Source organism: Cnephaeus nilssonii (genome assembly GCF_951640355.1).
Source record: "Cnephaeus nilssonii genome assembly, chromosome: 7".
Lineage (NCBI taxonomy): Eukaryota > Metazoa > Chordata > Mammalia > Chiroptera > Vespertilionidae > Cnephaeus > Cnephaeus nilssonii.
The window spans coordinates 88,201,973-88,228,084 of record NC_137078.1 but is presented as its reverse complement, the minus strand read 5'-3'; the positions used below and the strand labels follow the sequence as shown (position 1 = coordinate 88,228,084).

At 45.4% G+C, this 26,112-nt stretch overlaps 2 protein-coding genes across 3 annotated transcripts; both read right to left on the bottom strand.

The window, feature by feature from the left end:
• Positions 1-6,763: 6,763 nt before the first annotated feature.
• SYF2 (SYF2 pre-mRNA splicing factor) lies at positions 6,764-15,087 on the bottom strand. The gene is made up of 7 exons (XM_079778246.1): positions 15,032-15,087; positions 14,679-14,789; positions 11,679-11,804; positions 11,093-11,210; positions 10,647-10,737; positions 9,333-9,431; positions 6,764-7,479 (listed from the first exon to the last, which is right to left on the bottom strand). Exons 1-7 carry the CDS (start codon positions 15,056-15,058, stop codon positions 7,314-7,316), a joined length of 738 nt encoding a protein of 245 aa, XP_079634372.1. The 5' UTR covers positions 15,059-15,087; the 3' UTR covers positions 6,764-7,313.
• Positions 15,088-19,685: 4,598 nt separating this feature from the next.
• On the bottom strand, positions 19,686-24,713 carry RSRP1 (arginine and serine rich protein 1). Of its 2 annotated transcripts, none has more exons than XM_079777517.1 (5): positions 24,554-24,713; positions 23,735-24,309; positions 22,737-22,888; positions 21,147-21,224; positions 19,686-20,060 (listed from the first exon to the last, which is right to left on the bottom strand). In XM_079777517.1, the coding sequence occupies exons 2-5, from the start codon at positions 24,249-24,251 to the stop codon at positions 19,968-19,970; spliced, it is 840 nt and encodes a 279-aa protein (XP_079633643.1). In that variant the 5' UTR covers positions 24,252-24,309; positions 24,554-24,713; the 3' UTR covers positions 19,686-19,967. The 2 variants fall into 2 exon arrangements, 1 of the variants encoding a protein (XP_079633643.1); XR_013813802.1 differs by having other exon boundaries at positions 19,988-20,060; positions 21,147-22,357.
• Positions 24,714-26,112: the final 1,399 nt, after the last annotated feature.

Below are 26,112 nucleotides of genomic sequence, written 5' to 3'. Positions count from 1 at the left end.
CAGATCTGCCTCTTGCTTCAACAGTGTTTGACCAGAACAGACCCAGGGACGCCCCTTCTTCCAGCCTCCGGCCACTCTCCTGCCCCTTATCCAGTCACCACCTGCAGAACCCCCTCCTGGACCAGCCAACACGCCGGGGTTTTTCTACCTTAACTCCTAATTGCCGGACAACCGTGAGCTCCCGAATGCGTCAGCATGATTCCACCGAGGGGGAGGCTGCGGCCCGCCGCCTGGCCAGCTGCCTCTGCGGCCTCCGCACCTGCCTCTCTGGGCTTCTGTTTCCACCCTGACGACGTGGCTCTCGAGGCGTGGGCCGCTTCTTCCCCGAGTTGGCGGAGAAGCGCGAGGGGCTGAGCATCTTAGAGTTGAAAACCGGGAGGCGGCCGCACTGTCCTCCAGGACGCGCTGCAGCCGCCCAGGTGAGTGGGCACCGCTCAGGGCCCTGGCAGCCGCCTGGCCTCGGAGAGGAGCCGGAGCCAGGCCCCGGTGGAGCTGCAGGCCCCGGGTTCCCCCCACGCAGCCCCTCAGCTCCGGGACTTCCTGGAGAACCACTTCTGGGGTGAGGAGGTGAAGCTCATCACGAAGATGGGCGACCACCGGACTCACCTCCGCAGGCTGCCGGCCCCCAGGCTGGGCCGGGCGAGTGTCTCTTCGAAAGGCTCCCCCTCAAGCACCACGAGGAGCCTGTGGAGCCCAGAGGCCTTTGGGGGGCCCTCTGCTTCCCCTGGCGTCTGGCTTTACCTGAGCCTCTCCCCGAAACTACCAGCCATTCTCTTAACCGCCCTGGAGCCCTCTCCCATGGAGCCCTCTCCCATGCATTGGACCAAATGAAACAATAAAGCTTTTGGCAGCAGAAAAAAGAAAATCAATGGAAAAAATATCCTCGGGTGAGAATTAGAAGCACCGTAGTCTTCACGGCAACCCTATGAGGCAGGTGCTATTATTCCCCTCCTTTTGCAGATGAGGAATCTAGACTTGAAACTGATTGCCCCAGGTCAAAGAGCTAGTGAGTGGAGAAGCTGGGGTTTGATCCTAAAAGTCCTTCTCCAAAAAGTCACGTTCTTAACCACTACACCGTAAGACTTCGTGAGTCGAGGTTGGTCTAAGCCACCCACGGCCATCCGAACCCTGCTGCCTGGTCCAGGGAAAGGCCCATGTGCCTTCACGCCCCTGTAGTAGAATTATGCTTCCGCCCTTACCGTGTGTCATAGCAGGCTAAGTGCATTTCCTGCCCCGGACTTTGGGCTCAGCCACGTGCGTTGATTTGGCCAATGGGATGTTTCACCATGTGATTCAAACAAGGGCTTGACGTGTGCTTGCGCGTTGTCGTACCCCTTGTCCTCATAGGCCCCATCATGAGATTCATGGAACCAACCCAAGTTGGACTGAAGCCCAGAGCCAGGCCCAAGAGAATCAAGCCTTCATCAGCAAGCCCCAGCCCACTGGTTGGTTACTACACTGCCTCGTGCACTGATGCAGCTCGTGGTCCTGTCCTGGTCGGTGATACACCAGGAACGCTTTCCAGAATAAATGGAGCCCTGCCCCTTTGACCGTCCTCCTGGGACACTGGTGTGAGGACAGCATGCCTCGTGCTGAGCAACAGCTGGTGACACACACAAAGGCCAACGCCGAGGATGCCCCAGCAGAAGGGGCGGGTCCCGGGCCCTCATGACCTTATCCAGCACCGAGTGATCTCCCGCCTCCACATTTTTGTGAGAAAACTAGTCTTCTCTTTGTCCACGCCTCTTCGTTGGGATTTCTGTTGTTCCCAGCCAAAGTCATTCCTAACTGCGGTTGACTTTCTCAAGTATGGAAACACTTTCACAAAAGCCATAACTTCATATCTCCCTCACTTTTTTAAATTGCCTGGTTTCCCCGGAATAGGAGGAGGGAAGCCGTGAATCCTTGGTAACATCCATCATTCAATGCCTGCTGGGTTCACCCTGGAGCCATCAGTCCAGAGTCACCCACGTGAGAAGCAGCTTAACTAAAATCAACCCTTACAATAAAGAATTATTTTAAAAATAAATAAAATAAAATAAACCCTTGAATCTGCTCATTGGTATAGCCCAGCTTCTGGAACACTTTCCAGCATGTCGTAGGTGCTCAAAACCACTTGTTCAATGAGTCATTTAGTCGAGTTGTTGCTATTTCTCGGGATGGGCAATCACACGTGTCCCTTGGGAATCTGTCTTGGCTGTCTTGACTTCTCGAGGGGCCTCCTGGAAATCACTCCAAATGAATTTTATGAAGCCTGCATGTCAAACAGACTTCCAAACTCAATGGAAATCTTCTCATGATATAATTACAAACAGAAACCAAAACAGCTTTATTGAGATATAATTCTCATGCCGTAAAATTCACCTTTTAAAGTGCACAGTTCTGTGGTTTTTAGCATATTCACAGGGGTGTGTAACCATCACCACACTATAATTTAAGAACATTTCCTCATCCCAAAAGGAAACTCCGTCCCCATTAACAGTCATTCCCTCTCCACGCCCTCCTTCATCCCACCCAGCCCCAGGCAGCCACTAGTCTATGTTCTGTCTCCATGGATTTGCCTGTTCTGGACATTTCATATAAATGGAGTCATACAAGGTATGTATGATCTTTTGTGTCTGACTTCTGTCACTTAGCAAAATGTTCTCAAGGTTCACCATGGTGTGGCCTGTATCAGAACTTTATTCCTTTTTATTGCTGAATAATATTCCTTTATGTGAATATATCACACTTATCCATTCATCAGTTGATGAACATTTGAGCTCTTTCTACTCTTTGGCTATTACAAGTAATGCTTCTGTGAATATTTGCTTACAAGATTTTTTGTGGCAATATGTCTTCAATTCTCTAGGAATACCTAGTAATGAAATTGTCACTTCATGCGGTAACTCCAGGGCTAACCTTTGGAGGAACTGTCAACGCAGTTATTCCTCACCAGCAGTGAACAGAAGGTCCGATTCCGCCACGTCCTTGTCAACACTTGTGATTATCTGTGTCGTTGATTAGAGCTATTCTGGTGGATGTGCAGTGGTACCTCATTGTAGTTTTACTCTGTGTTTCCCTGAGGGCAAGTAGCATTGAGCACCTTTTCATGTGTTTACTGACCATATTTATATCTTTGTTTAGAAAATGTACAGACATCAATGGAAGCATGTTTACATAAGCTAATTTTGATGAAAACTTTGCGAAGCTGCATTATGAAACCAAAATTCTCTTTCCCTAGTAATGAACAAAATATTACTAAAATCTGACTGATTCACATGTCACTGATTTAGAATGCCTGTATCAACAACAATTTACAATGACTACGCATTAATGTTATAGCTAGGAAAAAGCCCAATGCTTGTGTGTTTTGGGTTTTTTTTAATGAGACTGATTTTGAAGCTATGTTCCTCAAAGCCCACAAGGGGGCGCTAAACAGTTGCCGTGGTCACTTTGAGGCCCTGCTCTCCCTCCCCATCCCCTTTCTACTTTCAGGCTCTGTCTCTATCTAGCCACACCCGCCTCTAAGCAACAGGAGAGGACTAGCTGAGTTCTTATTTGAGAACTTCTATTTTATTAATAAGAATGAGAAATGCTAATACAAGATTTTTTAAAAACTGTGATATATTTTAAATGTTTTATGTTTATTTTATAAATATGTGATGAACATCTTCCATATATTCTGGGACTTTTTTTTTTTTTCCAATCTCTCCCCCAAGGACCATTTCCAGCTGCAGAAACACACTCCTGTCCCCTCCCAACACACACACACACACACACACACACACACACACACACACACAGGTTTTAGCCAGGTGAGAGGCTGTCTGTATCTTCTAGTTTCTTGTGGTTCCTACAGTCTGTAGAGCTCCCATTAGCCCGTAAGTTTCCAAACACAAATATGACATCCCCACCCATGGGGACAAGACTAAACTATTCACCCAAAATGTGAACATTTTTAGAGATAAGAGGTGTTTTGGGTTTGGTTTTGTTTTTAATGATTTGACCACAAGTGCTGGTTCCATTAAAGCAAAAAGCCAGGTGGGACCTCTGGTCTCAGATCCCTGAGTTCTGCAAGTGGTTGTCATTTGTCAGGAACTGGACTGTGACTCTCAGTGGCGAAGCAGCCCAGGCAGAGCGCAAACTTAGTCCTGGGTAAGCCGTGAGCTTCCGAAGGGAGCGGCTGGTGCCGGGGGTGCAGAGAGGTCTGGGCAGGGCGCTTCAAAGCCCCTGGATTGCCTACCGCTGCACAGCTCCGGATTGGCAGGAAGAGGAAGTCTCTGCTGGTTAAAAAAAAAAAAAAAAAGCCAACACTTGGGGGGCAGGGAGTAAGTCACGTGGAAATCCTACCTCCCTCAGAGATTTCTGAGTCAATAATGTGGCATTATCTTGATTAGGAGGTGAGGAAAGAGAGCAGACCAGGTAGAGGAAATGCCCAGGAGGAGAATATTTATTGACTCATTACTGTTATAACTCACATGGTACCCACTATGAACAGGCACTGGTATAGCACATTGTATTCATTTAACAGCCGTCTGAGGTAGACATCATTAACACTTTTTAGAGCTGGGGAAACTGAATCACAAAGAGGGTGGGTGATTTTATGAGCCAAATTGAGTCCCCCCAAAATTTATGTGCTAAAACTCTAACCCCCATGTGACTCTATTTAAGAAAGTCATTAAGCCCAGCCTGCTTAGCTCAGTGGTTGAGCATTGACCTATGAACCAGGAAGTCACTGTTCGATTCCCGGTCAGGGCACATGCCCAGGTTGTGGGTTCGATCCCCAATGTGGACTGTGCAGGAGGCAGCCATTCAATGATTCTCTCTCATCATTGATGTTTCTATCTCTCTCTCCCTTCCTCTCTGAAGTCAATAAAGATATATTTTTTTAAAGTCATTAAGGTTAAATGAGGTCATAAGGGTGGGAACCCTAATCCAATAGGACTGATGTCCTTATGGGGGAAAAAAGGAGGGGACACCCCGAGTGCATGAACAGGGAGAAAAGGCCATCTGAGGGCACAGCAAGAAGGTGGCCACCTGCAAGCCGAGGAGAGAGCTTTCACCATAAATCAACCCCGCTGGTCCCTTGCTCTTGGACTTCCAGCCTTCAGAACTGTGAGAAAACACATTTCTGGTGTTTAAGCCGCCCTGTCTGTATTCTGTTAGGGCAGCCCTAGCGGACTAATGCAGTGACTGGCCCCAGATCGTTTGCCTGGCAAATGGAAGAACTGACATTCGAATCCAGGCTGTCTGGCACCTTAGTCAGTGTTTTTACTGGCTTTTGCACAGTGCTTCTTGCCCTGAGAATGGAGATAGCAAGAATCTTATTGGAGAATGTGATGTTACGGGAACTGCCAACATGCATGGGCATTGACTCCACACAGCCCAGTGTGCTAAGTGCTTTGCCTGGATTATCCATTTAATACCAACAACAATCCTGTGAGGTTAGTGCTATTATCGTCCCCATTCCACTAAGGCCTTCAGAGGACTCCGATGGGGACAAACTCACTCCAGAGCCAGCTTGAACACTGTCACACTACAATTAATGATAACTATTGGAGATGTTAGAAATAAGGGGAGCCCCCCAAGTCAGGGGTCCTGGTAGAATACAAAACATACTTGGGAGCCAGGCAGCAAGGCAAACATCTTTACTTCTACATAGAAGGGTGCACACACATGGTCTGGAAGCGCATGCACACCGAGCAGGCTGGTTGCTCGGCTTTATAATCTCTGACACACGTGACCTGTCCTTTGCTCTTGATTGGAGCTCAGGTGCACAGTCTTTTCCAATTGGCCAATTCAAAGGGAGAGGTTGGTCTTTGCTGTTTCAAGATGGTGGCCCCCAGGGGAGCTGCAAACCATGTGGCCAACATGGCGGTTGCCAAGTCACGGGGTCCAAAATGGCAGCTGTCTAAACTGTTATTTGACAGAAAAGATGATTTGTTTATTCTCACAGAGATCATTTTGTTATGCTCAGCTCCACCACCTGGCCAAAAACTGCTCAACTGGGCCTTCCAAGTGAGAGAACACAGTTGAAAATAATAATTAAGACCCACTTCTCTGAGATGGCCTTTGAAATAAATCAGCCAAGTTGTCCCCACTAAGATGCCCCAGCTTTCAGGGGGAAAAAGCTAATGGGGAGGCAGCCCCGTCCTGATGGGCAGGGGCAGGAGTGAGAGGAGCACTGTTAGAGGAGCATCACCCAGCCATGGGCTACGTGGGAGATGAACAGAATGAGCAGTGGCCAATGGGAACTCAGCAGCAATCAGGTTAAACCCACCCAGGGTACTTCTCCATCTCAGAAATGTATTTTCATGTCTACCAGTTTGATGTGGGTCTTTTTTATATCTTTTTTTAATGTTTTCTTTTTTATTTAGAGAGGAAGGGAGAGGGATAGAAACATCGATAGGCTGCCCCCTGCACACTCCACAATGAGGATCAAGTCCACAACTCGGGCATGTGCCCTGACTGGGAATCACACCAGCAACCTCCATGGGCTGATGCTCATGGGCTTTCAGATACTTAAAAATGTGTAAGAGGTGAAGTTATACATCTAGTATTTGCTTCAAAAGAACCTGGGAGTCATGGAGGGGCAAGTAGAAACAAAGATGAAACTGGATTGGCCAGGAGATGGGGATTGGGTACGTGGGGGTCATTGTACTAACTTGTCTTCTTTTGAATGTATTTGGAATTTCCCATAAAAAAGAAATTTAAGTTTATGGAATTGGAAGCATGTATGTTGGTGTGTGTGTATACAAATATACTTTTGAGTGATAAGCAGAGGGTTTAGTAGGGATTTTATTCCACAGGGTATTTGCTTTGTAAAAAAGGGAACAGTACATGGTCCATATTCAGAGGAGGATAGTTGTTACTTCCTGAACTTGGTCATAAGCAGTCCTGGGTCCAGCCTTCACCAGTCCTCCAGTAGCCACTGCCACACCTTCATCACTGTCCTTAGCTTCGGAGTCTACAATCCCCACATGGTTCCTGAGTCCAACTCTAGATTCTGTCAAATTCCTAACATGATTCAAAGCGAGAGTGACTGAATTTATGTTTGGTACCAGTAATACTAAGCCCAAAATGCTTCAAAGATTAAGCAATCACACATTTAAAATACATAGAAAAATAATATAATTAGGATTTATACAAAGTAGATTATTACAAAACAAGTACACTACAAGAAATACATCTTATATCCAAACACAAAAATTTGGAAATATATGTTTAAGAAAAATCATTTATTTTTAAATGCTGAGTGGGAAGGCATAGACTGAGTTCTGCTAGCAGAAATTTTCACTCCATCTCAAACTTCTAAAAACAGTTCCTGAAGATTAGACAGCTGTTCCTCTTTCCAAATTCTGTTTAATTTCAGCTGTATATTTCCCATAGAATCTTTCTGCCTTTTTGTTGAATTTGGCATTCCTTTCATTAATATAGTCAATATCTGCATCATCATTATAAGGTCGTCTCCGGCTATATTTGTCTCGTTTTTCAATTCTGAGGGAAAAAGAAAATAATTTAAAAATTTTTAAATGTCTTTTAAAATTTTTTTCAATTTATTAACTTGAGAGAGAAACATCGATTTGTTGTTCCACTTATTTATGCATTCATTCATTGATTCTTGCATGTGCCCTGACCAGAAATCGAACCTACAACCTTGGCATATCAGAACAGCAGTCAAACCAACTGAGCTAGCTGGCCAGGTCTTGTCTTTATTTTTTGTCTTAATAGAAATAGCCTAGTAGGTGAGAATAGCATCGTTACACTTAGAACAGCACACTTTGGTGGGTGGGGGAAGCAGTTTTCATCAAGATCAAGTTGAAGCTGCTAATTAATAGCACAATAGCACAACCCTGGGTAAGAACCATAAAATAGAGTAATATACATATTCATCTTCAGAATGCCTCTAAGAAAGCAATGATAATCTTGTTAGAAACTGGATTGGATACATAAAATATTAAAAGAAGATGACTACAATAATTATATTAATAACTAGAGGCCCGGTGCATGAAATTCATGCACGGGGGCAGGGAGGTGTCCCTCAGCCCAGCCTGCACCCTCTCCAATCTGGAACCCCTTGAGGGATGTCCGACCGCCCGTTTAGGGGGCCAGTGGGATCGGGCCTAAACGGGCAGTCCAACATCCCTCTCACAATCCAGGACTGCCGGCTCCCAACTGCCTTCCACTGCAGGCCTGGTCCCCCCCAACTGCCCTCCCCTGCTGGCCTGGGTCCCCCACAACTGCTCTCCCCTGTTGGCCTGGGTCCCCCGCAACTGTCCTCTCCTGCAGGCCCTGTCCCCCCCCAACTGCCCTCCCCTGAAGGCCTGGTCCCCACAACTGCCCTCCCCTACTGACCTGGTCTCCCTCAACTGCCCTCCTCTGCCGGCCCGGTCACCCCTAACTGCCCTCCCTGCTTGCCTGATCGCCCACAACTGCCCTCCCCTGCAGGCCTGGGTCACCCCCCCCCAACTGCCCCTGCTCCAGCAGGCCTGGGTCCCCCCCAACTGCCCTCCCTTGCTGGCTTGGTCTCCCCCAACTGCCCTCCTCTGCTGGCCTGGTCACCCCTAACTTCCCACAACTGCCCTCCCCTGCAGGCCATCTTGTGGCGACCATCTTGTGTCCACATGGGGGCAGCCATCTTGTGTCTTGGTGTGATGGTCAATTTGCATATTACTCTTTTATTAGATAGGATAACCACAGCTAATATGGAGTGCACAGTATGTGAGGCACTATCTTAATACTTCACATGTATTAACTTCTAAAATACAGATTCATTCCACTCTGCCCTATATTCACCCCTATCAGTATAAGAAACACAAATGTAGTGGAGGTATATTCACTAGAACAGTGGTCGGCAAACTGCGGCTCACGAGCCACATATGGCTCTTTGGCCCCTTGAGTGAGGCTCTTCCACAAAATACTACGTGCAGGAGCGCACGTACACTGCGACTGAAATTTCGTGGCCCATGCGCAGAAGTCGGTTTTCAGCTCTCAAAAGAAATTTCAATCGTTGTACTGTTGATATTTGGCTCTGCTGACTAATGAGTTTGTCGACCACTGACATTCTTACATCTTCAAATCAAATAGCAGAGTGATTACTAAATAAAGAATAATTTTCTTTAAATCCTTCCCTGCTTCAATTATAACAATTCAATTTTATCAATACTTTGTTTGCTTCTCCATTCCAAATCATATGGACTCAACTCATACTTGCTGTCCCCAAAACCACTATAGATGCTAAGTCAGAAATTAGCAAGTATAATATCTGTCTATTCAATTCATTCTAAGCTTATTATGTCCATTTTGCCATTAAGCACTTAAAATTTCATACTGCTCTACTGAGTACTTACTGTTTTTCCAGATCTGTGACCATCCTATCAATTTCCTGAGTGGAAGGCACATGCGTTCCATGAAGAAGACTGTTGGATGTTGGGAAAAACTCTTCTCCACTGAAAAGACAGCAAAATGAACTTAGAGTAATAATACAAGTGCACCACATTTCCTAATTTCAAAGTAAACAACCATTCACGATGAGAGATAAAATAGAGACACATAATTACTGAGGGGTGGCTCCCACCTTAACTTAAAAAGAAATACAGAGCCCTGGCCCATATGGCTCAGTTGGTTGGGTATCATCCTGTGCACCAAAAGATTGCTGGCTCACCCAGCCAGCGTGGCCCAGGAGGTCACCGTTCAATTCCTGGTCAGGCCATCTGCCCAGGTTTGTCAGCTTGATCCCCAGTAGGGGGTACGCAAGAGGCAGCCAATCAATGATTCTCTCTCATCATTGATATTTCTCTCTCTCTCACCCACTCCCTTCCTCTCTGAAATCAATAAAAATATTTAAAAAAAAAAAAAAAAAAGATTGCTGGTTCAATTCCTGATCAGGGCATATGCCAGGATTGCAGGCTTGATCCCCAGTAAGGGGCATGTAGGAGGCAGCTGACTGATGCTTCGCTTTCACATCAACGTTTTTCTCTCTCTCTCTCTCTCTAAAAATCAATTAAAAATCTTAAAAAACAAAAATACAGAATTGGAAGGGATCTATTAAGTCACTTATTCTGACCCCTTCGTTCTATAGATGAAAGAGCCAAGGGCAGAGTCAAAGGACTCGCCTCCAAGTTCAGGTATTTCTCTCTCCACTAAAGCAGGGGTTGGCAAGCTCCACTATCTGTTTTTATAAACAGTTTTACTGGGACAGAGCCACACCCATTTGTCTATAGGTCCTCTATGTCGCTTTCACATCACAGCAGCGGAGCCGAGTACTAGCAGTTGTGACAGAGACCATATAGCCCACAAAGCCTAAAATGTTTACTATCTGGTCCTTTACAAAAAAAAAGTTCACACATGCCGGCACTAAAGCATCTGCCTCTTAAAAGAATAGCTGAGTGAATAGGATAATCTGGTTTTAACCACTTCACACTCAGTCTTGGGACGCACAGCTAGAAAGATAACCAGATGATGAGCTTAACTGCTGTGGCGTGAGCAATAAATATTGTTGTGGAGATCAGAAATCATTCTTAACACAGCTGCCTGATAACCCATACCTAAACATTACTAAGCAATATTTATGTGTGTATGGTTGTATATACTCACACACAAATATGTCTACCTCAGGATGCCAAAAAAAAAAACCAAAAAACCTTGCATCACTGTCAACTTACTGCTTTTCTCTCAGTCTCTCATATGTTTCCATGTCAGGTTTGATCTGTCTGGTCAACCGATGATACTGGCGTAACTGGGCAGCAGCATAATCTAAAAAGAAAATGAGAATCAGACATAATATACTTCCTTGTTTGGTCATTACAATTCAGGGGGAAAAAACCTAAATTATTATTAGTAATATATGCACAAGACACCAATCTAAGCAGAGCCTCTTATCCTGAAGATGCTGACAATACAAACCTCGATTAATTTTGCCACAAGAATAAAATAATCCAGCTGACTGAAGTATAGCCATTACTGCTGCCCCAGGAGATGTATATGTATTTTCTAGGGTTTATGCCCCTAGAGAATATCCCTGAAGGGGAGTATTCTTTCATAAATCAGAAACATTGAAGGCGATGCTTAAGCTAACAGGCCCATTCCATAAAGTAAAAGCCAATTTTACCTGAAAATCCCAGGTCGGGGTTTTTCCTCTTCTTTTTCCTCTCCCATCTTTCTGCATCTTCGGCACTGATCTCCAGTAACTTCACTTTCTCATAGTCCTCCCCTCTGGCTGCACATTCCTAAAAAGAAAGGAAAAAGCTGAAACCAGCAATTATATACAAACAATTATTTTATCTATTTTAAAACAAGAAAGATTGAATAAAATTATCTAGCAATACTTTTAAAATAATGATTAATCAAAGAAAATTCAGGAATCTGCTATAGTATATAAGAAATAAGCACACAGATTTAAAAATAATATTTATTCAGCACTTATCAGGTGTCAGACCCTGTTTTACAGGCACTGGCTCATTTAACTCATAATTAACTCAATTATTATCACAGTCTCCATTTTACAGATGAGAAAACAGAGGCACAGACAGGTTAGATAACTCACCCAAAGTGTTGCAACTAGTAAAAAGCAGAGCCAAGATCTGAACTCTGGCATCTAGCTCTAGAGCCAGTGGACAAAACCACCTTGTTTTACTGTGTCAATACAACAGAAAGACTGAGTAAACCACTTAGGAAACAGCAGAGGCGTTCCTAACCTTTTTCTTTTCTTCCTCCTGTAGTTCCCACTCCAAACGAGCTTTTCTGGCTTCCCAATTTGCAGGTAACTTAAGTCTTTTATCTTCTTCCACAACTTCTTGGTGATTTAATTTACGGGCTTCATTCTAAAATGTAACAAAAAGTTTATAGCTGAAGCATGAAAATCAATCCAAACAGATCTTGCCTTCTGTGAGGGTCAGGTAAGACACATTACCAAGGGGACCCCATTTTATCTTAAAGCAACAAAGACCCATCAAAGGATTTTAAGCAAGGGAACCACCTAACTAGGTCTGCATTTGTATCGAGTAAAAAAAAAAAAAAAGTGTTGGGCTGCACTGATTTGCTGCTGCAAAGGCCTGGAGGTTCATGTCAGCTTTACCTGTCGAGCTGTGCATTCCCTCAGGGTTGGATGGGACACGGATTCACAAAGGGGAAGGACTACTACAGTGGCACTAAAGACTTCACATGGCATGAAATAATGTTAAACACATGATGAGAATGACGTTCTACTTTCCAGTCTCTTTTAATCTTGATTAACTCAAGGAAAAAGCCTCAATTTGGGGCTGGGGCTCTACAACCTCTCTTAATATCTCTAATCCTTTCCAAGTGCCCCTCCTTCTTAAATATTTTAACAGTTTACATTATAGCAAATGGAAGACATTTTCCAGTTGGATTCCTCTGTGAAGAGTCCGTTTTAAAATAAATTTAACTGCATAAAATAAAATGAGCCTATCATCTTAAGGGAAAATTAAGTTTGATGTTTCTTAGGTCACAGGCTGGGGGCAGTAAGTCCAGGAAGCCATGTCTCCTAAGCCCATCCAAGTAAATATTTAAGTGTGTTTAAGTCTTTATTAGATTAACTCTTGGGGGCAAAGAGAGAAATTCCTCTCAACTACAATCCCTTATTTATTCTTGACGCTGACCATACCCTCCAGGTGAAGACACCAAGAAAACACCTGAAATCAAACCAAGTTGTATTTGTTGCCCTGAAAGAGACAGCAAACCATAGGGAGCTGTAGGCACTTCAGTGAGAGAGAGTTAGGGGGGTAGGCATAGGATTAGGGTATCAGCGGCTGGGAGGAAATTCGAGGAAGCGTGGTTGTGCTCTGGATTGCACTGTCAGAAAGACAACGCATTTTTGATTGAGTATCTCAAGTTTTTACATACGAGGCAGGATTAGTGGAGCAAGACCAATGTTTTATTTGGTAATAACAGTCTATGATGTTAGCAGAAGAGGGGGACGTGTGGTCATTTCTGTGGTCTGTCTCACTCCAACAGTCAGAGTGATGCTGGGGTTTTGTGGAACCATGGCCGGGCTGTCAGGCCACTTCAAGCTGAGTCAAGAGCTGTTCTTTTTTTCTTTCTCAGCTCCAACTGCAGCCAGTTATTTGCTGGACTCTTGTCTCTAATATGAATTCTCTTCCTTTGCATTTGGATATTTTTTCCCTCCAACTTCTTTGTCTGATAACACCTTACTAATCTTTTAAATAGTAGTTTAGGTGTCTTATATAAGACACTCCCTGGAGATACACACACACACACTGTTTTTATCTCTCCTCTGTACTCCCCAGCCTTTGTTCCTAACTCTAGCATGGCATTTACCACAATAAAATTTCTAGCTATAAAGTTGCCTCCTCTTTTAAGAACAGAGGCCTTATCTTAATCATCTTGTTCCCTACTGACTAGCTCAACCATTGACACTACAGACTTTCATTGAGCTTTTTCACGGATTCAACCAACCTCAGATCTAAAACGGTATTTTCACATTCATTGACACTACAGACTTTCAGAGATTTTTATATTGATTTTTAGAGAGAGAAAGAAAGAGAGAGGGAGGAAGGGAGGGAGGGAGGGAGAGAGGGAGGGAGGAGGGAGAAATTAACATTGATAGTGAAACATCCATCTGCTGCCTCCAGCACGCACCCTACCGCAGTTGGAGCTCACACCCTGGCATCTGCCCTGATCCAGAATGGAACCAACAACCTTTCCCAGCAAGGGGATGACGCCCTACCAACTGAGCCACACTGGCCAGGGCTGCTGCTTATTTTTGAATGAAGAAGCAACCAGCTCTCTTATTAGCATTGGACAAGTTTCTACATATTTCCCTAGTAAAATACAGTTTGTTAGAATACAGCAAGGAGGCTGTTAGTAATAGAGACTCCCAAACCTAGTCTAGGTAAGTTAAATCAGATTTAGGTGGGAAGAGGGTTGGAGGGGGAATGTGTACAGTTGACCTTTGGACAACACAGGTTTGAACTACAGAGGTCCACTTAAACCAGATTTTTTTCAGTATCTAAGTACACTCAGCCCTTCCTATCCCCGGGTTTCACATCCACGGATTCAACCAACCTCAGATCTAAAACAGTATTTTCACATTCCCAACTGCAGATCAAAAATACAGCTGACCAGCCCTGGCTGGTTTGGCTCAGTGGATTGAGCGACAGCCTGCGGACTGAAGGGTACCAGGTTAGATTCCGGTCAAGGGCACATGCCCGGGGTTGCAGGCTCAATCCCCAATAGGGGGCATGCAGGAGGCAGCCGATCAATGATTCTCTCTCATCATTGCTGTTTCTATCTCTCTCTCCCTCTCCCATCCTCTCTGAAATCAGTAAAAATATATATTTTTAAAAATACAGCTGACCCTTGAACAACGCCGGGATTATGGGTGCCGCCCCCGCACAGTCGAAAATTCGCGTGTAACTAATACTGTTTTCATTCTGCGCGGTTGGTTGAATCTAAGTATATGCGAAGGGGCAACTGTAGAGTCCAAAGTTATATATGGATTTTCGACTGCGGCGTTCAGCACCCCTAAACCCAGGCGATGTTCAAGGATCAACTGTATTTTCAAAAGTGATTACAACGTGCTACCAGAGTTGAGAACCACCGGGAAAGATCTTGCATCCGGCCACGCGCGTTTGTTAGGCCCGCTGCTGCGACTTCCTCGTCCCCCCACAGACACGCAGGGGCCTGACCAACGACAGGTCTCAGCATCTACTCACCCGCTTCAGATGCAGCTCCCGGAATTTGCGCAGTCTCTGCTCGCGCTTCTGGGCGGACAGCTCCTCCGCCGCCGCGAGGGGCTGCTCCTCCTTTGCGCCGTTCGCCAGGACCTGCGACAGGGAGGGACGGCTGTTGGCAGGGCTGGCGCGGCTTCTCCCGGGGCTGCCCAGGCCGATTCCCCGACAGGCCGCGCGGGACCCGACAGGCCGCGCCGGGCCCACACTGCCGACCCCGACTCCACAGTGTCCACTCCTCCCTGTCCTAGCACCCAGGCATCTCCTCCACCTCTCGCCCCTGTCGGCCCCTGTCAGTCCCCCCACGAAATCCCCTGGGTAGAGCCGGCGGCACTTACCTTCTCGGTTAGAACTGCAGCCGCCATCACAACCCTCTCCTTCCTACTTCCGGCAACAACACAGCACTTCCGTCGGCCTTCTGATAGCTATTAATAACCTACGCGAAGCCCCGCCCTTTCCTGGCAGCCTCGGAGCTTGGGACCAATCCCTGCTCCTTCTAGCAGTGATCTGGTTTTCGATTGGGCAGGACCTCGCGCAGCCGCAGAAGACAGGGGCGGGGAGAGCGGTGAGGTGAGAAGCGAAGGGCAGGGAAGCGCGCGGAAGGGGACGGCCAAGGAAGAAGGGCCGGCTCTGGGCCTGTGTGCTCCCTGGAGCCGAAAGTGTTTATCCAGATTGTCAGCTCTCCCTGACTACTTTGTCTCACGTGGGCTTTCAGTACTGTCACATGTGGCCCCATTTTAATTTCCTCAAGAGCGTAAGAGATTTCTCTTTGTTCGCTTTCCGTTTCCCGCATCGACGTTGTAAACTGAAGGAGCTCAGATGCGTCCATCTTGTTTACTCTTCGTCTCCAACAGGGAAACTGTGCGTTAAGTTAATAAAAGGAAGGTGCTGGATACAAGAGGAATATATGAAAATTATTATTTTCTGCACTAATAACCACTAATTCGACGTAGAAATGAATAAGTAAGCCCCAAAATGAAAAAGAGATACAGGTATAAAGTTTGAACGGTAATAGGAAGAAAAGCATAATTTGAGGTACAAAAAAATTAAGTTTGAATAGGTGAAGGATTTTCTGGTTCGAAACAATATAAAAACGTATCACAGAAGGAGTATCTAAAGCAGTATAAATGTAATGTTCCCATCAGAATCTCTGGGTTATTCTTTCTGTTTGGGGAACTGTACAATAATGGCAAAAATCCAAAAGCTCAACCACACCTATATTGGTGAGACAGGTAGGACTGAATATCGGTGCGACCCTAGAGCTCAGCTACAAGGATCTTGCGGGGCCGTCCGGGGAGAAGCCGACCCGGTCCCCGCCTCCAGCCGGCGCCCAGCCCCCCGCCCCCCCCCCCCCCCCCCCCCCCCCCCGCGAGCTGCAAGGGCCGGTGGACAGAACAGCCCCTGGGGCAGCTGTTCCAGGAGCCAAAACCTGCCACCAGGCCAGGCCCCCTGCCCATTTGTCCATAAGTGACTGTCATTCAGTGGCATCTACAATCCTCTCAAGTACCTGGAAACGGTGAAATTCATACTTTGGGACACCTGTTTCAAGCAATCCTAAGCCACTTGCTTACATCACACAGCCCTTGAATAGTCAGAACCAGTATATCCCTCTGGCTTTCTTATTCAAAAACAATTGCTTTTTCATCGTTGTTACCACATTGTCCCCTGAAACAGTAAAATAACATTTAAAGATAGAATACAATTGAATGTCTCATCTCTCCCTACAATAAAATTCGAAAGTCTGCTATGAATGGCCTATCATACAAGTAACATCTATTTGGATTTATTCCCATCCCTGTGCTAACAAACTTGATTTGTCCTCATGGTAGAATGAAGTTTGAAAATTAAGTCACCAAGAAGTTGTGGAAGAGATTACCTATAAACTGGGAAGCTAAAAAAGCTCTTTTGGAATGAGAACTGCAGGGGGGAAAAAGGAAAAGGTAAATAAAATTCCTATCATCCTCATAGGCTATAGATCCAAATATTATATTGTGTTTTGTTGAGGCAGTATACAGTCAAGCATTCTGGCTCTGATTCCTCATCTGTAGCTCAGAAAACTGAGAATAAAATACATAAAACATTGAGAACAGTGCCGGGTACTGGAAATTCACTCTAGCCCCAAAATAGTAGCCACCCACGATATGACTATTGATTACATGAAATGTGGCTAGGGCAAATTAAACTGTGCTTTAAGTGTAAAAATACACACTAGGTCACAACACACACACACACACACACTAGTACACACACACACAGTAAAATATCACAGTATTTCTTTTTTTTATTTAAATAACTTTTTACTTTCCTTCTCCAGATAGGAAGCCTACAAAATTTATTATACTTTATCAGGAAAATACAGGGTCAGTCTTTCCTAAGAGGCCTTGTATTTCAACTCCCTGGGCCAGAAACTGCTACTGGACAGACTGAACCAAGCCAAGGGGAATATCCAACTATAATCAATATACTTTCTGACCAATGGCACACAGGGTTCCTGACCTCCTCCACGCTCCGGATTTTATGTCTATTCACCCATGTGAGCATGAGCACTTAGGAGAAATGTGCACATCACTTCAATCATTTCCCCACTCCTGGATTTATCTTGGTCCACTCAAAGTCTGCTTTCTGCCCACAGTAAACCCCAGAGGTCAGGAGGCCCAAGGTTCTCAATGTCTATGCGGGGTTCCTTTGGAGGCCCAGCAACGACCCTTTCCTTCAAGATCCATTCTCTACCTTTGGATCACGCTAACCACACACAGTAATAACCCCGAGTTCCCGAGGCCGGATGACATCAGATGAGGATGACGCCGGGACCAAGCCTGCTAGAGAGAAGGCGAGGTGGATGCCTCACAGCATTTCTTATATTGTGTTTAAATATTTTAGATATACTGGGATAATTTAATTCACTGGTGTGAATTAATACTGTATTTCTATTGGACAGCACTGAATCTAGACTCTAGATACAAATTCTCATCTTGCCATACAGTCATGCAATGCATAACAATGTTTCAGTTCATGATGGAATGCAAATATAAAGGGTGGTCCTATGAAATTTCAATGGAGCTGAAAAATTCCTATTACCTAGGGAGGTAGTCACTGTAGCAAAACACATTACTCAGGTGTTTCTGGTGATGCTGTGTAAACAAACAAGTATAGCATAATTATGTACAGTAACAAATGATTGTTACTGTTTTATGTATTTTTATCTATATTTTTTAATGTTGTTGCTTTTTAGAGGAAGGGAGAGATAGAAATACATCCCCCACCAAGAACCGAGCCCACAGTCTGAGCATGTGCCCTGACCTGGAATCAAACCTTGACCTCTTGGTTCCTGGGTCAACATTCAACCAAAGCCACACCAGCTGTACTTTTTATCTGAAAGTGTACTTTTAGTTTGCTGTAAAACAGTATGCCATGTTACATCATGTTTACACTCTTGGTTGCATTTGCTCTTGTGTGCTTTATTTCCAGCCCAGGAGCAATAGGCTATACCATACAGCCTAGGTGTGTAGCCTGTACCATCCAGGTTCCTGTAAGTGCCCTCTGTTTGCACAATGATGAAATCGGCTAACTACCCATTCCTCAGAACATATTCCTGTGGTTGAAGTGGCACATGACTATTGTCCACAGATTATGTGGTAACAGAGTATCACACTGAGTAATTGTATTCCAATTATGTAATGACAGCTTGTCTGGGGGTATGCAGTTTCTTGTGTTTCAAAGCATAGGAGATATTAAACATAGTCCTGGCCAGGCTGAACTAACAAGGTTAAATTAGACAAGGATGGAGAAATTATGAGAAAAAAATGTGTTATTATATTCTTTTCAGGATACTGGGAAGAAAAAATGAATAGACTAAGAGAAAATTAAATAGGGAAGTCTCAAGCATATTAAGAGGCTGGATCACTGTAGAAGTGCAATCTGAGAAATGGCACATATCCATAGCAACTAGCCAGACCTCGCATGTTAAATAGCTGTTTGAATACAGGTCATAATCAGATTGGGTACTTTCCATTACCAGCGAAGTGACAGTGAAAAAATCTAGTATTGTCAATTATTTCAAATCTCCCTTACAAGGAAATCCTTAAGTTACATAATTTTACTAAAATACCAACTAAGATTACTCAGATTATCATTTTCAGTTACAAATCTTAAAGCCAATCCTTGTTTTCTCCGACTTTACTGTATAACCAGGCTGACGCCCACCATGTTCTACGTGCACCTCCTGGTGGTCAGCGCATACAATAGCGACCGGCTGTTCTACCATTTAGTCTAGTTGCATATTATAGGGTTTTATAATAGACTAGTGGCCCATTGCACAAATTCTTGCACGGGTGGGGTCCCTCAGTGTGTGGCCTGTGGGAATTGGGCTGAAACCGGAAGTTCAATGCTGCCTGCCGCTCCCACTCATCCTGGCCCTGCTGTGCCTACTGCGGGCTCACGCCCAGTCAGTCCTGATCAGGAGGCTTGCGCTGCTGCAGCCGTGCTCGCCAGCCATGAGCCCAACTTCTGGTGCCCATCCCGAAGGGTGTGGGGGTCCAGGACACGAAGGGCCCTCCGGGCGGGAAGTGGGATGCCCTTGCCAGCCCAGGATCCGGATCCATCCTGCTGACATTCACACTGGTTGTCGGGAGCTACCTGGCAGCCACTTTTATATCGTTTCTTCCTTGTGGGGCGTCTAGGGAGGGGAAGTGGCCACAGTGCCAGAGGCCGATGGCGCTGTCAGGATCATGCCTGCGGCACTGGTCCGTTGGTGCCTGGCCTGTTCTTAGGAGATTGGACCTGCAGGACTGAGGGAGCGAGTGGCTGCTGCCAGGCTGGTGGGTCGCCGGGACAGGTCCATCAGCTGAATGGCACTCACACTATGGGAGCGCACCGACAACCAGGGGCAGCTCCTGTGTTGAGCAACCGAATAACTGGTCAACCGGTCGTTCGGTCGCTTAGCCTTTTATATATACTTATATATAAGATATATATAATAAAGTCAGACTAAAATAGTAAAAACAAATTTATTTACAAATATATATACAATAATTACTTTTTCTTATAAAGTCCATTTCTATGTAACCAATTGATACTATACAAAACATTTACAAAGTATATATACAAGACTCCCACCTGTACATACAACTCTGGTCCATCTGTGCTAATATCTGCAAAATAAATCTAAAATGTTAACAATTACCACTAAGTTGCTCATAGGAATGAAATAATGCCATAGAGAAAACAAACTTGCAATAAAGTGCATTTCAAAGCAACCTTAGCCATCAGTTCTTTTTAAATAGGTTTCCACAATTCATATGGACTTTTTTTCTGCTTTATTTTTAGGGATCCTGAAGAGGTCTCTTCAGCAGTTTTTGCTACAGAATTCTGTAAGAGAACAAATTTTCAAGTCAGCTTCCCAGACATACATATATTGTACATACTTAAAATATTTGCTTTACACAATATATTAAATAATTCCATTTAAGACTGAAATTTAAGAGACAACAACCAAATGCCAAGTGTGAACCTCATCTATAACCTCACTCAAACTTAGGCCCAGAAATGGCCAAGTATAATCAAACATATGCAAGACATACTACAATAGTGAGGTGTTTGTTAAAAAGGAGGACAAGGCCTAGCGGGTTTGGCTTAGTGCCGTGGTCGGCAAACTGCGGCTCACAAGCCACATAAGGCTCTTTTGGCCCCTTGAGTGTGGCTCTTCCACAAAATACCACGGCCTGGGCGAGTCTGTTTTGAAGAAGTTTGGACTGAAGGGTCCTGGGTTCAATTCCAGTCAAGGACACATGCCTGGGTTGCAGGCTCAACCCCCAATGGGAGGTGTGCAGGAGGCAGCCAATTAATGATTCATCATGTTTCTAATCTCTCTCCCTCTCCCTTCCTCTCTCAAATAAAAAAAAAGGGGGGGGGGGGACGACAAGCCCTGGCCAGTGTGGTTCAGTTGGGTGTCTTCCTATGCACCAAAGGGTTACCCATTCCATAGGAGACCTGCAGGAGGCAGCTGACTGATTTCACTCACATCAATGTTTCTCTCTAAAAGTTCAATTTAAAATTTTTTAAAATTGGCACAACAATATATCGAGATTAGCCCTGGCCAGTGTGTCACAATAGTTAAGAGTGTTGGCCTGCACACCTAAGGGTCAAGGGTTCAATTTCTGGTACACTCCCTGCCCCTGGTCCTACGGGAGGCAACCAGTCGATGTGTCTCTCTCTCACATCAATGTTTCCCTCTCTTCTCCCTCCCACTCCCTTCAATCCCTCTCTGAAAAGCAATGGGAAAAATATTCTCAGGTGAGAATTAAAACTTATGCGTGCGAGTGTGTGTAGAGAAATATTAAGTCTATAAAGTGACTTAGTAGGCCCCCAATTATCACAGCAGACAAAACAAAAGCCCACATAACAGATGTTATGTTCCAAATCCAATTTTTGAGTAGTCAGTGGTTAGATACTTACATTAGGGCTAGTGCTTTTTTGCTGGGAAGACTTTTCATTGGCATTTTTAGTTCCATCTTCTGTTAGCTTTTCCGATAGCTAGGCAGGAAGAGAAAATATGTACTTTTAAAACCTTATTTTTGGTTTAGAATACTGTATACAAAGCAGCCCAACTGCATATAAATTTGGCTGTAGAAACACAGCCAATCAAGTTGGATCTAACCACACAGCTAACAGTGTAAACAAACACTGGAATGTTTTTCCCATTAACAAAATTGATACAATAAAAGGATCTGATGAAGACAAGCTTCCCCATAAAGCTATATTGTATTCCCAAATACAACTTAACTCTGAAAGTCAAGCCATACCAGAAAATACCTAGTTACAAAGAACTAAGCTGCGATTTTAAACCAGTGTGCTGCAAGTAATTCTACAACATGCAATACCTGACTATTTAGTCAGGGGCACTATCTCTTTTCCATTTTATTTGGCAACAGCCAACACAATAGCCATCTGGTGTGAATGAATCAAAATTAATACCTTTTAAATCATATCAGCAAAATATATATTTTTTGGTGTGCCACAAAATTTTAGTAATTATAGTTTATGTGTGCCATGAGATGAAAGAGGTTGAAAATCGCTGAACTAAGGCATTAGCCCAGTTGGGTACCTAGTCGTCTGAAAAAGCAACTCAACTAAGATTTGTCTACTACTACTACTTAAGCATACCCATAACTGAGTCTGAATGATAGGATTATCTAGGTAACATCCTTCCTGTTTACACAGACTATCAATTCTTAACTACCTTAAACCTTTAAAACTATGGATTTTATGCTCTGGGTTTCAACATAACTTAAAGAACAAAGTGCAATTTGCCAATGCACATCCTGCACATTTCTGTAGAATTATAAACTTATCTGCAAGTGAAGCAGGCCTCTTCTTCTGTAATCTCTCAAAACATCTGGAATATATTGCATATATTATGAAATGGACATCTTGATCACAGATGCCCCAACATTACAAAGTGACCTTTAGTTTAAAACTGTCTTCAGTATCTTATCCAAATAGTGCCTATCCCAAATTCTAACATGCACATGGATCTACCAACAAAAACTAAGCTTTCAGTGTGTGAATATAAACTCAAATTAGTTAAACCTCTGATGCTTTTATGCCCATTTATCAATTACCAACAGATTTTCTTCAGCAAAGTCTGGAGACCACATTCATGATTTCTATAAGACAGAAATAAAGCAGGTAAACTATACTGTATGTTGAGTACAGAATTTCTGGGAACATTATGCTGGAAATGAAAACTACAGATACTCTGTAAAGACAAGTTAGAAAAATTTGGTAGCTACATAGAAATCACCAAAGTATCAGCTACAATCATGAAAGCAATTAATTGTGTCAACTGAAAATAATGGTCATTCATCTCCCACTTTTATGGAAAAGACTAAGTCTAGTGATGTCAGATGTGCTATTTTTACTTTAACAAATTATATTTAGCTAGCCTTTCCAAGACGGCTAAGATATATTGAATAAAAATGCTAATCAGGTCTTTCTGGCAGCAGCTTTCTGAAGATTTTGTCTGGATAAACCTAGAATACTTACCTCCAACTTTGCACCATTATTTGATACAGCTGTTCCATGATTTGTTTCTTTAGATACAGGAACAATTCTGAGACTAGGGGGCAATTCAAAGTTGGTTGTTCCTAAGGCTTTTGCTGCATTGGCTTTTGCTATTTCTAACAGCTCCATTCGATCTACAAAAAAAACACCAAGATATTCCTTAATCTTATAATCACAAAATAAGGTTACATTTTATTTATAATAGCAAAACAAATATGTAAAATATATCCTTATTCATGAAACAATTTTCTACCTCTTTTGATGAGTAAAATAAGCATCCCTAAATAATTTCAAGTTTTCAGTTTTCCTAACCAAAGTACTAGTGTTCACAGTTTTTGCTTTCTCTTCAATTATGTATCCTGAACATCGTACTTAAAAAAAAACACTTTCCATACAGTACATCTCTCTCAACTAATGAGCCATCATTGATAAATTACTAAATCCATTTTCAGACTTAAAAATGTTGTTTGTTTTTTTAAAACCTATCTTCTTTTTGTTCCATGATCCTATCCCGGAAGTCATTTGTTTTGAAATACTGGAACAAAATCCTTGTTGGGTTTTTTTGGCAATATAGTATTAGCTATTGAAAAAAGGAGTATTTAAAAAAAAAAAGGAATGTTTGATCCTGTTTTTCACGTTCTACATTGAACTTAGCAGAAACTTAGGGCGGGCAACCGGAAGTCACTAACATTTACAAGACTCCACAAAGTGCCAGCCACCAGGAGAGGAGGTTACCTGCCGCCACGTGGCCAGAGCCACTTACCGCCCACAGCTTAATCCCAAGGGGGAAGAAATGGGGTCCACTTAAAAAACTGCAGTGTAGTTTTAACTGTTAGCCTGCTAATGTCTTCCTAACAAAACTATTGAAACTTCAGGCACCAAAGAAAATGAAATTATGGAAAACCACACCGCAGCTTCTCACACTGTCTGTGCACGTGTGAAAAGGACCGAGGGAGGAGGTAACTGCACCTCTCACTCACCTTTCTCACTTAAGCGAAAAGGCGTGGGGCTCCGCGACCTCGACCTGGATCTTCCCCGCCAACTCCCGTGATCCTCCGGGTACACTGTGCGACCAAAGCCGTAGTAGCGCCGCCCCCGCGTGACCGCATAGGCCCTTCGGTAATACGACCGTCCCCGAGAGCGGGACCGGCTGCGGGACCGGTCTGGCGAGGGAGACCGATAGGACCTCCTGGAGGAGCCGTAGTGCCTCTCCCGGTACCGGCGGCGGCTGCGGGACCGCGACCGGCTCCGCGAGTAAGACCGCGAGTAGCGCCTGTACTTCCTCTGCTGGCGCCTTCGGGACCGAGACCTGGACCTGCTCCTGCGCCGGGGCCGGCTCCCGCTGCTGGACGACCACCGACTGGAGCCGCTGGAACGGGACCGCGAGCTTCTGGAAGAGCGGCTCCGGGTCGCCGAGGACAGCCGGCTGGACCCGCCCGAGGCCGCCGGGGACTGCAGGGGCGAGCCCGGCCACATATCGTTCACGTAGTTTGACATCTGCGCCTGCGGTAGGAAGCTTCCTGGTCTCTGAGGATCGTTCCCGAAGATTCGGTTCCTAGAAACGGAGGGGGGAGGGGCGGAGTGACGTCCCGGAAGTAAGGCCCGCGGGTGGTTGGGGGAGGGGGACTGCGGGCCTTGACAAAGCAAAGCAGACTCTCCAATGCCGGTGCAGTCGACGCCGGACGCCGGCCTTCCCGCCCGGCCAGCGGCCCCCTTTGTGCACCACGCCGGGCCCCGCACTTTCCCCGCCACCCACGCCGAGGTCCCCGCGGGTCCGACCTCGCCACCAAAAAACTTACCACGGGCCGCCGACCTTCACGCAGGACGAAGAGAAAGGCCCAACAGACGCCTCCCTCCCACAGCCAGGGACGAGGACGAAGGGGAGTTCCACAGCCGCTCCCGACCGCGAACACCGGACCTGCACCTCCGACCTCCGGACGCGAACTGAGCTGGGCGGTAGCTGACGCGTCGAAAATACTAGAAGCTGACGTATGGCGCATGCGCAGAAACGTTGGCGCGATGGGCGTGGCCTCCTTTTCGCCCAACCGCCGCCCTTCCTTCCTTACCCCGCCCGCCCCACCCTCCCTGCCTCCCGCCTGACGCGGGGGGCCTCCGGGATGCGCACGCGCGACCGAGCCGCGGGGGCGGGCCTGCTCCATCCGGGGATTGGAGGCCTGCGGTTGTTTTGTTTTTCTGGTTGAGACTTTGTGAGGCGGCCCTGCGCCGCGCGATCCCGGCCTCCCGCCTCAGTCCCGCTGGTGGTGGCGGGGTCGTTGCCTCCACCGTCTGGGAAGCTGCAGACTGGCTGTCCCTGGACCTTCCTCCTGACCGACGATGGGAGGGCGACCGCGTCCGGGACTCACAGGATCCCTAAACAGTCAGTGTTAACGTGTTTGGGCTAGTAGATGTAAGAAAGGTGGAGACGGATGCCGGATGCAAAGACACCCATAGATGACCTTTAATCAAGGAGGTCAGAATGCGGTCTGAGATGTCATCCCAAGGATACTCTTGTGGAGCGGAGGCGAGTAAATGACCACGGGAGCCCAGACCAAATTAAAATTTAGGGAGTCTGTATTAGCAGGGCGGCCAGGCGACCCGGAGACTGCTCTGCCATTCTCCACGCAGGGAGACCAGAGAGCAGCAGCGACCCTTTGTGTAGGACCGCTTTTAAGCACATTAACCACATCCGGTTTTTGCAGAACAAGTAACCCAAGACAAAACAGTTTTTCCCAAGCAACATCAGAGTCATGCCAATGACGACCATGTTATTCACAGGCTCATCCTGTTCTTCAGAAAGCTGACAGTGTTCTATGAAAGAAGGCCTACGTGCTGGGAAGGGGCCATGAGACCCTATCTCAAGGCCTGGCCTGGTGTCAGCACTGACATCTCTATCTGGGGCATAGTCCACGGCCTCTCTGGAAGCATGCTCAAAAATTCCCACTCTCCAACAGATACTGTGCTTGGTGTTGGGGATTAAACAACCATGACTATTTTATATCTAAGGATTTATAAATAGGATACATTCCAAACATACTTATCCTTAATAAGGCATGACAATTGTCTTGAAATAGCTTTTCACTGAGAACCAATCACAACTGTAGGGAGAGTTAGTTGTTATGTGAGCTTTGCAAGTCAAGGGTGGCATTTTTACAAAAGCCCGTTTCTTTGGAGGGAGATACAAAGTCACTTTTCTCTTGTTCACATTCACCCCCCCCCCCCCCCTCCTATCCTCCATCCCCAAACTTGCAATAGAATCCGCACCCATCCACGTGATCCCCCTTGCTTGGCACTGTCCACAGTATCACCCCACATCTCTGAGGAAGCATCCTAAGTGCTGTCCCAAGTAAACTGAAAAGAC